Below are 11,322 nucleotides of genomic sequence, written 5' to 3' on the forward strand. Positions count from 1 at the left end.
GAACATTTTTGTCATTTTTATTTGGGCAAATTGCATGAAAAAATAATGTACTTTTAACTTGATTCATATTTTGGATAGCATACTTTCATAACTTCTGTTTTGGTATCTAAGATATAAAGTTTTGAACATTTAAGTACCTGAGTAACCGGTTATCATGTACATTTTAGTCTTCAACCGGTTACCCGGGTACTTAAATGTTTAAAACTTTACATTTTAGATACCAAAATGAAAGTTTTAAAAATACGTTACCCAAAATAGGAATCTTTTTATGTAATTTGCCCTTTTGATTTTAACATGGACCCTGTAACAAGATTATGCGACTTAAGAAGCCACTTGCCATTTTTGTCATTTTCATGCAACTTAAAGAAACCATTTACCAAACTCTTAATCAGTGTGCTCTTACTTCTTGTCACATACCATACAGGAAAAACATGACAATGACCAAGAATCTTACCTGGTAAGTGAGAGAAAGACAGACTCTTACCCAACAAACACTTACCGGGTAAAAGATGTTTACTAACAATCCATTTTGATGGACGAGAATGTTGCCCGCCTACCTAGTAAGGTAAATGGAGTCACCGGTAAACACTTGCCCAATAAAACGCTGGTAAACGGCCCATTAACCTCATCTTGTACAACCATGCAAATCGAGGGTGGAATAGCACAAATGCACTTATTATATAAACCACCTCTCGTCTTCGTTTTCACAAGTTGATTACATTATATATACACATATTTGTATTTACAAAAATTACATATTTACCCCTTGTCAGAAAAAACAAACCAGAAATACCTTCTTTTCTGCAAGCAATTAGAACGAGTCATCAGGCTTCGCAAAGTTATGATACTCCAATTGCCTCATCTCCCCACCAGTTTTTGGGTCAAATTTGCATCTATAGAAACTGCACAACAACTTTCCACCATCAGCTGGCTGCAAGTACTATGGGGTTGTTTGTTTACCTCTTAATAGTTCCATTAAGAGGCAACCTCGGAATCGTTAAGAGATGAATCTTGTTTGGCAAAAAAAAAATCTGTCTCTTAATGGTTCTAAAACCCACTGAATGATTTTGTATCCTAGATCTCCCTTAACCGTTAAGAGCCCTAATTTCATTGTACACAATTACCAAACAATTATATTTCATTTTGCACTATATCATGAGTCTCTTAATCATTCTGCACCAAACCATTCAACAATTGCCAAACAACCCCTATGTCCTATAACATCAATTGAGTGAGCATGGCAAGTAGGGGTGTTCATGGATTGGGTTTATCAGGTTGAAGATATTTGAACAAATAAACAACCCAACTCAATGTTTGTGGTTTGAAAAATCTCAACCCAACCCATTACCCAACTGTAGGGGTTGGTCTGGTTGATACTTTGATACATTAAAATATTCTTCTAACCTTGAATATGTGTTGCTTTTCTTTATTTATAATTCATTTTTCATTATCAATCATTTGATACATCTTACTCGTACTTCTTAAATCTTAGGTATATCACATTCAACTACTTTCTCAATTTGGATATGTATTTTCACATTTACTAAACATATATAAGAGTTATATAGAGATGGAGAAGAGATTGAAAATATATGTATATGAAGAGAGTGCATGATGGTGTAATTGTCTAATGTACATATTAATACAAACTTAACAACCATATTAAATCCAAGAAAATAAAAGGATATTGGGTTCATCGGGTTAGGTTGGGTTCAAATGACTGTAACCCAATTTCAACCCAATACCTACAGTTTGAAAATTTTACAACTTGATTAGACTTCGGGTTGGGTTATTTAGAGATGGGATGGGTTGGGTGGGTTGGTCAGGTTTTTAAGCACCCCTAAATGGCAATGATCAAGAATCTTACCGGGTAAAAGAAGCCTACCAACAATCCACTTTGACGGCCGATAATGTTACCCGGTAAGGTAACTGAGGGTAGTGACTCTTGCCGATAAGCACTTACTCGATAAGTGTTTGGGAAATGGACTCTAACAAGCACAAAATGTGGTCAACAATCAAGTTACCAAACCAAACTAGTTATTTTTTTTCAGTATATAATATTTAATTTGGTCAACACTTGACCTCCAAGAAGGTTGGGTCTACCAAAAACCCGAGTGTCGTTGGGCCATTGACCATTTGGCATAAATTAGTGTTTCAAGACGTGCATTGTAAATGCAGAGAGTCAAAGAGACAAAGACCACAAAACCGTATGTAATTAGGACGTGCGCAATCAAGTTACCAAACTTCTCATATTTTTTCTCAATTTCTAATGTCAAAACTAATGTTTTTACAAACTCAAACTTTCACTCGACCGCCCAGTTCAGTCCCGTCTCCATACCAAACGCATCCTATTTACAAATTCAATGGTTTGGATAACCATTAATTGGATTATCAGCCGGTTCAATCCAGAAAAGTGTATTTACATCTGCAAATTTTAGATATCATATTTATCCAGTCACTATGCATCCACCCTATTTACAAATTACGACCCTACTACCGAATATCACATTTACAACTTACATTCTAATATGAATTTTGTTAACATTTTTTCTCTTTGGTGCAACCAATAAACCAAACGACATCCCATGGTTTCTGAAAAGATTTGGATTATTAAAGTGCATTTCTTCTTCATAATGAGGTGAACATCAATTTGGGGTAATTTCGTTATCATGCCATTATATATACAAAAAAATTGTCAAGAAGCTTATAGTTTACTCACCTTCCATCCAAGCCGAGAATTACCACTGTATTCTTTTGATGACCAAATGCGGCAATATACTGGTAACCTTCAACCAAACGAAACTGAGCCAATGACCACACAGAGCTAAAGTACTTGGGCATAACTCCTGAAAGAAAATTTTAAGCCGGTCACTAAACTACTAAATAAACCATTCTAAAACTTCCAATACAGGTGCTGTAAGCTGAATGCAATAGTCTCTTCCACCAGTCACAGTCCTTCTGTTTCGTCTATTGTTTGTTGTGTTTTCTGTGGATCGATAATACCAGTGTATGTGGAGAACTGATCCAAAACCACTTGGTTTTTCGTTGCAAGAAACCATCATTTTTTGAAAATGCAAAAAAAAGGGGGGGAAACCATTATACTTTGCAAGAGTGAGCAATTTTGGACAAAAAAAACCTAATACAATGGTTGTTTGGTGGCATTCATATTTATATAAACCACAGTGTCTTTTCTTGGAAGATATAAGATTTATATGCGGCAAATGAAACCCACACAGACACATTCACACACATGCCTCAAGTTTGGCGAGGTTGAAAATTGGAACCCATGACCTCTAGAAAGTTTGGGCCACCGGATACCGCTGGACCATAGGCCCTTTGGTCATACCGTCTCTTTGGCAAGAAAAGTTTATGAAAGGACAAGTATAGTTGTTCAAAAAATCAATCTCCTTGGCAATATTCTAGAGAGTAATTGACTGACCAAAACAAACTTCACCCATTTCATAGCTTATATGCACTTGTGTACCTTTAATGAGAGCACGTGGTGAGCTAGATGGAGAAACAGCAGCATTATGGTCCTGATTATCCATGGTCGTGAGGCTGAAAACGTGAATCGTACCCTTATCACTTGAGACTGCTAGCCACTCGGCCATAGAAGAAAATGCAAGGCTATATATTTCTGCTCTATCTGCACCTCTCCTAACCTACATCAGATATCTAGTTGTTTTTAGTATGTTAATAAGCTTATAACTTAATGGAGAATGTTCCACACAAAACAAACAATAAGTTCAGCTAAATACAACAGTATCAGAAGAAAAGCAAAGAAGTAAAATATTGGCAACTAACTAGCCGGAGCCCTAACATGGATCCTTGTCACTTTAAGAAAAAAACATCCTCTTATGACTTCCAACCTAAACTAATCAAAACTTCAACTATTAATGTACCGATAGAAATTATTTAAATGACTTGACCTTTCTAAAGAAGTTGCACCCTCTTTTGTGGTTTTTCATTTATTATAAGCTTCAGAAAGTCGATCATAGACATGTTTCTTGGATATTTTCTTCACATAATCATCAAATTCACCAATCAAACAAGCGCCACTCAAAAAGTCATTTTTATTAAATCAAATAGACACATAGGATCTTCTTTTTATTTCAAAATTATCAAACACTATTCTAAATTTGACACAATTGGTGACAAAATTTAACTCGTTATATACTCATAGTCAGTTGTAGCGGAAACTAAACATTTTTTCAATTCTACTTCTTGACTTTTGAGAAGGAAATAAGTTGTTAATAATGGGAAAGATGGGGTTTCTAACTTTAAGAAACAGTGGATGGAAAGCTTCCAACAGTAAACAATATGCTCATATGACCAGATTAAAGACAACAACATCTGAAAATGATGCAATGGGCAACCATCAAACACGCATATTGTAGCTCCAATAACACGACCTTATTCCTGGCTGAAGCGTACCATTTCAATCAGAAACTTAATCTTTTGTACCTTTCTATGTTGAGCCAAGAGATTTAGTGGCAGGGAAAAGCAAAGGAAGACTGAATTGTGCCAACTATGAGCTCAAACAGGTATCATACATCTCCATGCTTTATAGATTATAAGATATAAAAATACCACAAATTGAAGTTTGTAGCAGTAAGCCTATAACCAATTAGGTAATCTGATTGACATGAGCTTGATCTACGACTCAAGATCTAAGCAAACCTAGCATCATCTTCAAAAACCATGAGTGGCAACCAAAGATAAAAAGGCTATATGAATTTTGGATAAAACCTTGATAAAACAACATTCTCCAAAAACCACCTATGCTAACCGTGAACTGGGTAACTTGCAATGCTAAGCATCTATTTATCTTTTATCCCAATTGATCTTAAAAAAACAATATATTTCCCTTATCACTTCAGACAAAGCACATCATATGCCAGGCATTAACTTTAGCAAATAGCAAGGCACCGAAGCTAATTATATTCGATACAACTAATGTTTACCATGGCCAGTTATGAACATCAGATTCTGGCAAGACATAGAAACTACTTTCGTTTCACACAATTACTCGCACCAATAATCAATACAGCCTTGTTATACAAAAGATGCAAACTAAATATACTGAGTACAGTTAAACAATCCGAACCAACAAGGGCATCGCAAACAACAATTTTTACCCATTAATTATTAATGAATATGAACTTAATCAAATTAAGGCCTACCTCATGCAGCAGTGTCCCATCGTGGGTATTGAAAATACGAACAAGAGTTCCCTTATTGCTCGCAGTGGCAAGCATATTCCCATCCTGCGCCAGAGTGAAACACGCAATTCTTGAATCATGAGCTAAAATAAACTTTGTTCGCTTCGATGCGTAATGTTCAACCCTAACTTGCCCCTTCCGCAATCCGAGACAAACAAGCACAAAATTACCGGAACCTTGTGAAACCTCGCAGAGTCCCTTTGGATTCCCAAACGTCTCGATCTGATGCAGTAACATCAGGTCCGTGAAATTGTATACGAATATCTTCTGCTCCAAAACCACAACTATTCGATCTCGCCTTAGCCGAACTCCACGAACCTCGGACCGAAAAGACAATTCACCGATGCATCGGCCCTGATGATCATCCCATATCATAACCTTATTGAGAGGATACTGAGGATGTGGACCGCCACCGACCAACGCAAGTATATTGCACCGAAACAGCATCTCCACAATCCCAATACCGCCTCCATTCTCGAAATCTCGACGGAAGATCTCGCGAAAAGGATCGCAATTATATATCCGAAATCCTTGATTAATACCGCACGCGAAACAACCGTTGTCTTGGTTAAACGAAACGTGAAATAGCGAAAGAAGTGAAGGAGCAGAATCACGGTTGTTAAAATTAGGGATTATGAGGTTAACGTTTGAATTTAGGGTCCGTCCAATCGCAGCCGGTGCCGAATTGGGTTGAGTTGCAGCGCAAATACCTTCTTCACCATCGTGGTTATATGAAATTCGTTGTTGTTGGTTAGGATTCGTTCTGATCGGTGGAAGTTTCGACGATAGACCAGCGTGAATATCGCCGGCGAGTGTATTAGGATGGTCTTTCCCCTCTTCTGGATGTGGATTGGAGCTAGAATTAGGGTTAGGGCTTGGCCATGTCGGAGAAGAGAATGGCGAGACAGTTGCCATTGTAGATTATCTTAATTTCTTGGGTCTCGGTAGTGTTTTATCCGTGTTTAAAATATAGTAAACTACAAATTTGGTCCCTTGGTTTGTCAAAATTAGCATTTTCTGTCCTTATAGTTTTGAAATTACAAGATAGTCATCTTCGTTTAGAAAAATATTAAGATTTGGTCCCTCCCTCTAACGTCCGGTGAATGAAAAGCATTTTTATTCCTGTTATTGTTTTCTTGTCTTTCACCCAATCAAAATCAATTATATGATTTTGATCCCTACGATTTTTTATTAGATAAACGACAAAAAAGAAATAGATAAAATGATTAAATAATGAAAAAAGTTCCTAATTTAACGAGATTTTCTAAATGTCGTTAGAGAGATGTTCTAAATGTAGGTATTTTTTTTAACCACAAGGGTGGTGTCTGATTAGTTTGAGTTTGGTTTCAAATGTCAAAAGTACTAGGATGTCTCATGTTCAAATCCAAGGAGGAATAAAAATCCTCTTGTGGCCACGCACGTTCAAATACGGTGACTCCGGGCTATCTGCAAAGCAGGTGGTCGCCTTGGGATTAGTCGGCTCGCATAGATGGTTGGATATTCAGGTTAATCAAAAAAAATGTAGATATTTTTGCAAACACTATGGCTATCTTGTAATTGACAAACTATAAGGACGAAAAATGTTATTTTTGATAATTCACATGAACCAAATTTGTAGTTTACTATTTTTAAATATAATAATTACACTTTGAACCTTCTACTTTTACTTACTTATGTTTCAGTCCATGTGTGTACAAACCCGGCCAATCCAACTCGAAAACGCTTCTATACGGCTATACTTAATTGAGTTGTAAGATTTCAAAACTTGTTTATGATACATCCCTCTTATACGTTATACACGTCTTTTGCTATACCTGTTGGGATGCTTTTAATCTGCATGACCATGATAAACAAACGGTCAGCTGTTTTTATAAGTGTATCACAATTCCCCACTCCTGTGCGAATTGTGTTAGATTATGCTCTAAGTATCTTTGAACGAAATTATATTTTTTAAACTATGTTAGTTGGTTTTGGTTATTCGAACGCCTCCAAATCACCCAACCTGTGTTCAAAACTTCGAATAAAACCTATTCCTAGAGTGCAACATGCAGCGAGTACAACGCGTAGGTATATATAGGGGTGTAAGCAATTCAAACTTTCAACGAGCTACTCGAGCTTAGTAATGATCGAGTTCGAGTCAATCTCGAACACAAAGTAAGATTCGTTTAAATTAACAAGTGAAACTTTATAACACGAATATTCGACTTGACTGAATTGAAAACCTGGTTAAATTTTCGAGTCGAACCGAGCCATTCGAGCATATACTTTTTCATGCTAAACATGCTAATATGTTCATAACCGAAACAACAAATATATGAATACCATCAAGCTCAAAACAATCAACGAGTCGATTGGTCGCAAATTCAAGCCCTTAAACGAGCATCAAGCTCAGTAATCTAAAATATATTCAAGCTCGAGTTCGAGCCATACTTTAAAAAAGTTAATCTAACTTAAGTCGAGTTCGAACTTGGTATTATTTTTTTTAACCGAGCTCAAATAACCTACTACTTACCGAGGTTACTATCGATTCCAACGTCATGTTCTTGAGTTTCAGGTTACAATCTGAACTAACACATTAACATGTAGTTTTATGGCTTAAATGCATAAAATGAAACTAGAAGGATTTAAAATGTCAACTATAAAAAAGTAAAGGGGGCAAAGTATATTTTATCCATTATAACAGTTACCGGTAGTTAACGGGCATAAGTATAATACTACTGCATAAGATACGAAATAAATGACGTGTCATTTGCTTTGCTCCCACGCAATTTGATGCCCAAAATGCCACGTTAACCTGTTGCATATGGACTTGTACCTTGTCTTTGTTATTCCTATATTTTTAATGTGCATCGTAACTTTTACCTTCGTTTTTTTTATAAATTACACTTAATTCATAATTTAGATAACATATTTTTAAAACTTTTGTTTTGGTATATAAGATGTAAAGTTTTAAACATTTAAATAATCGAGTAACCACTTGAATTATTAACCGTTTATCATGCTGATATGACGAGTGATATCAGCATAGATATCTTAATATTGAATTAGATACTACATCACTCGTCACATCAACATGGTAACCGGTTATTGCTTCAACTGGTTACCCAGATACTTAAATATTTAAAACTTTACATCTTATGTACCAAAATAAAAGTTTTGAAAATATGTTACCCAAAATAAGAATCAAGTTAAAATACGTTACTTTTTCATACGTTTTGTCTTTTTTTATTTGTACATGCATCATGTAGTGTTTTCCTTTCACATTGCTTCATATTGGTTTTGATTTTTAATTTAAACTTTCTTTGGTTTCATCCATTTTCTTTGTTATATTTTAGCACCTAAGATTTATAGGTTCTGGTTGGGTTTAATTATTCGTTAATGGTTGATCGATTTGCTGGTTAACGACAAAGATTAATAGTAAGTTTGGGTGTTTAATTTAGGTCGGGTACAAGAGAAGTGGACTCGGTGGTTAATAAACGTTTGTAAAGTTTAAGGTACGGATTCTTAACCATTTTCGTTCATTCGATTCGTTTAAATATGATTTATGAACTCGTAAGCTTTTGTTTAACTCAGGTTATCCAAATTGTCTGTTACCACGTATTTCGTTCACTCGTGATTGTTCTATGTTATACAAGATGGCAAGGACGACTTGTCCTAATTACGTTATTTAAGTTGATCGTGTTGGTACAAATATGTGTTTTCTCCGAAAGATTTCGTTTAATGTTCGGTAGCATTTTAGTATGATTTTTACCTCTAAATGTACATGTGTTGATACTTGTAATCGATTATGTACCTTTTTGATTTGAGCCATGTTGATTGTTACAAGTATTTGTTCTTCAACCTTTTTGACCTTGCTTATGTTTGTTTATTCACTCGATTTTGATACGTTTCGTTCTTAATCGAGACTACATGACGTCACATTTGCTGTGACAAGTTAACTCTGGGTAAGTCGAGCTACTAACCACCTATGGGGTTACCATAGGCACATGACCGTGGCATTGGTGGCGTGACACTAACCGTGACAATGTGATCAGTCTACGATGTCTCCTCTTTTACGCTATTGTGAGAGTTGACTTTGGTGTGACATATATGTTATTTAGGAGGTATATCGGTCGACCCTAGCACATGCAATTTTTTGTAGGGTGGATGTCGATGTAGTGCCAACGCCGCATCTCACATTTAGTACATGCGGATCTATAATATGACGTACCAACCTGTGTGGCCCTATGTCTGACACTTGTCTTGTCGGGCTTTGTTCGATATCTTAAGGTCAATTTTTGCATGTTTGTATTACCATGTATTGTTGTAATTGTTTATCCATGCACCAGACATTTGGCTCAGCCGTGTTTTCTTTCTTTTTTCTTCACGACAGGTAATCAAGGAGACTGCTAAATCCTGTGAAGGATAGTAGATCAGGATATCGATCTCAAAGATTTCGAGAGGTTTGGTGCTTTATTATTTTAATTATTGGATTTATTTCACTGGTTATTAAACTCTCGTTTTTCAAGGTTATATTGGGATTTCGTTGAATTGTTAAAAGATACTTGAAGTTATTTGTTTGGATATGTATTTTTTTATTTTCGAGATATCTGAATTCGTTATTGGAGGCTCTATATTTTTGGAGATTTTTATGTTGGTCACGTTTTGAAGCAACTTCCTTCCATTTGGAATTGGGTGTTAGAGGTTAATTTCTTCAAAAGCCCAATTTTTTGTTCCCAATTAAACTGAGAGGAATGAAAAGTCAGAGGCTGTTTGGTAGTTGCTCAATGGTTTGGTACAGAACGATTAAGTGATTATAATGATTAAAATACTTTCATGATATAGTGCAAAATGAAATATAAATGTTCGGTAATTGTTTATAATAGAATTATAGTGTTGAATGGTCAAGAAAGATCCATAATACAAAATCATTCATATCAAGAGATAATATTAGATAATATATCTCAACCACTCATGACATATTCAAATATAGTTTGTTGTAACTCTCCTACTTTATCTCCTGTATTTTTCACAGTTAGTTGTAGCGTAGGCTATATAAACATCTCTGTGTACCAGCATCACAGCATCAATTTTATTCAATATACATACACTTCAACCTTTATATGGTATCAGAGCCCTTTCACTCTAAATAGTTCTGATCTTCAAATCCACCTTCTGCCATGTCTTCCAAAAACACCAACCAGATCACTGTTGCAACACATCTCACAACCAAACTCACTGCCACTAATTTCCCAGTATGGAGAAAACATGTCGAGTCCACACTCATCGGCTCGAGCTTGAAGATTTCATCGGAGAATCTGCTCCACCTCCAAGACAGATTGATGACAAATGTGGCAAAAAAATCGAACCCTGAGTACCTTCCATGGTATCGTAAAGATCAAATGGTTCTGTCCGCTATTCTTGGAAGCTGTTCGGATCAGATTCAGCCTCTAATCTCCTCTGCCACCACTGCTTGAGAAGCATGGGAACGTCTGAATGTAAGCTTTGCTTCATCCTCTCGATCGCGAATCATCTCTCTCAAATATAAACTGGTCAATAATCCCAAAGGAACCCGTTCCATTGCCGAATTTCTTCAGGACATGAGATCTATTACTGATGATCTTGCCCTCGCTCAAAGTCCGGTTACTGAAGAAGATCTCATGGTTCATGTTCTTTCACAACTTGGCGACGAATACAACACCATCGCTGCAGCAATAAAAGTTCGTGATAATCCAYTWTCCTTTGYCGAACTATTCGACAAATTACAAGACTATGAGCGAGCACTCAAGGACCACTCTTCTGCGGCCGAACCTTCTCTCACCACAGTCAACTACACCTATCGCCAGCAAAACTAGTTAAATCGGTCTAACAACTCGTCACGGTTCTCTGGAAATCGCAACAACCGTCCAAACACTTCTAAATGCCCCAACAACAACAACAATAATAATAACAGTCGGCCTCAATGAAACAACTCTTCAGGCAATCGCAACAATCGAAACAATTCCTTTTGTCAATACTGCAACATTCCTGGTCACCACACCCGTGATTGTCGCAAGCTTGCTCGGTTTCTCGGAGAAAACAATGTTACCGTACACTCCTCACCCACTGCAAATGTGACAAC

The 11,322-nt window shown here is 36.3% G+C and overlaps 1 protein-coding gene across 1 annotated transcript; it reads right to left on the reverse strand.

The window, feature by feature from the left end:
• Window positions 1–603: 603 nt before the first annotated feature.
• LOC112506756 (autophagy-related protein 18a-like) lies at window positions 604–6,137 on the reverse strand. The gene is made up of 4 exons (XM_025111009.1): window positions 5,184–6,137; window positions 3,485–3,662; window positions 2,720–2,846; window positions 604–902 (listed from the first exon to the last, which is right to left on the reverse strand). Exons 1-4 carry the CDS (start codon window positions 6,135–6,137, stop codon window positions 812–814), a joined length of 1,350 nt encoding a protein of 449 aa, XP_024966777.1. The 3' UTR covers window positions 604–811.
• Window positions 6,138–11,322: the final 5,185 nt, after the last annotated feature.

Source organism: Cynara cardunculus (genome assembly GCF_001531365.2).
Source record: "Cynara cardunculus var. scolymus isolate 2C chromosome LG 2, CcrdV1, whole genome shotgun sequence".
In the NCBI taxonomy this organism is placed as follows: Eukaryota; Viridiplantae; Streptophyta; class Magnoliopsida; order Asterales; family Asteraceae; genus Cynara; species Cynara cardunculus.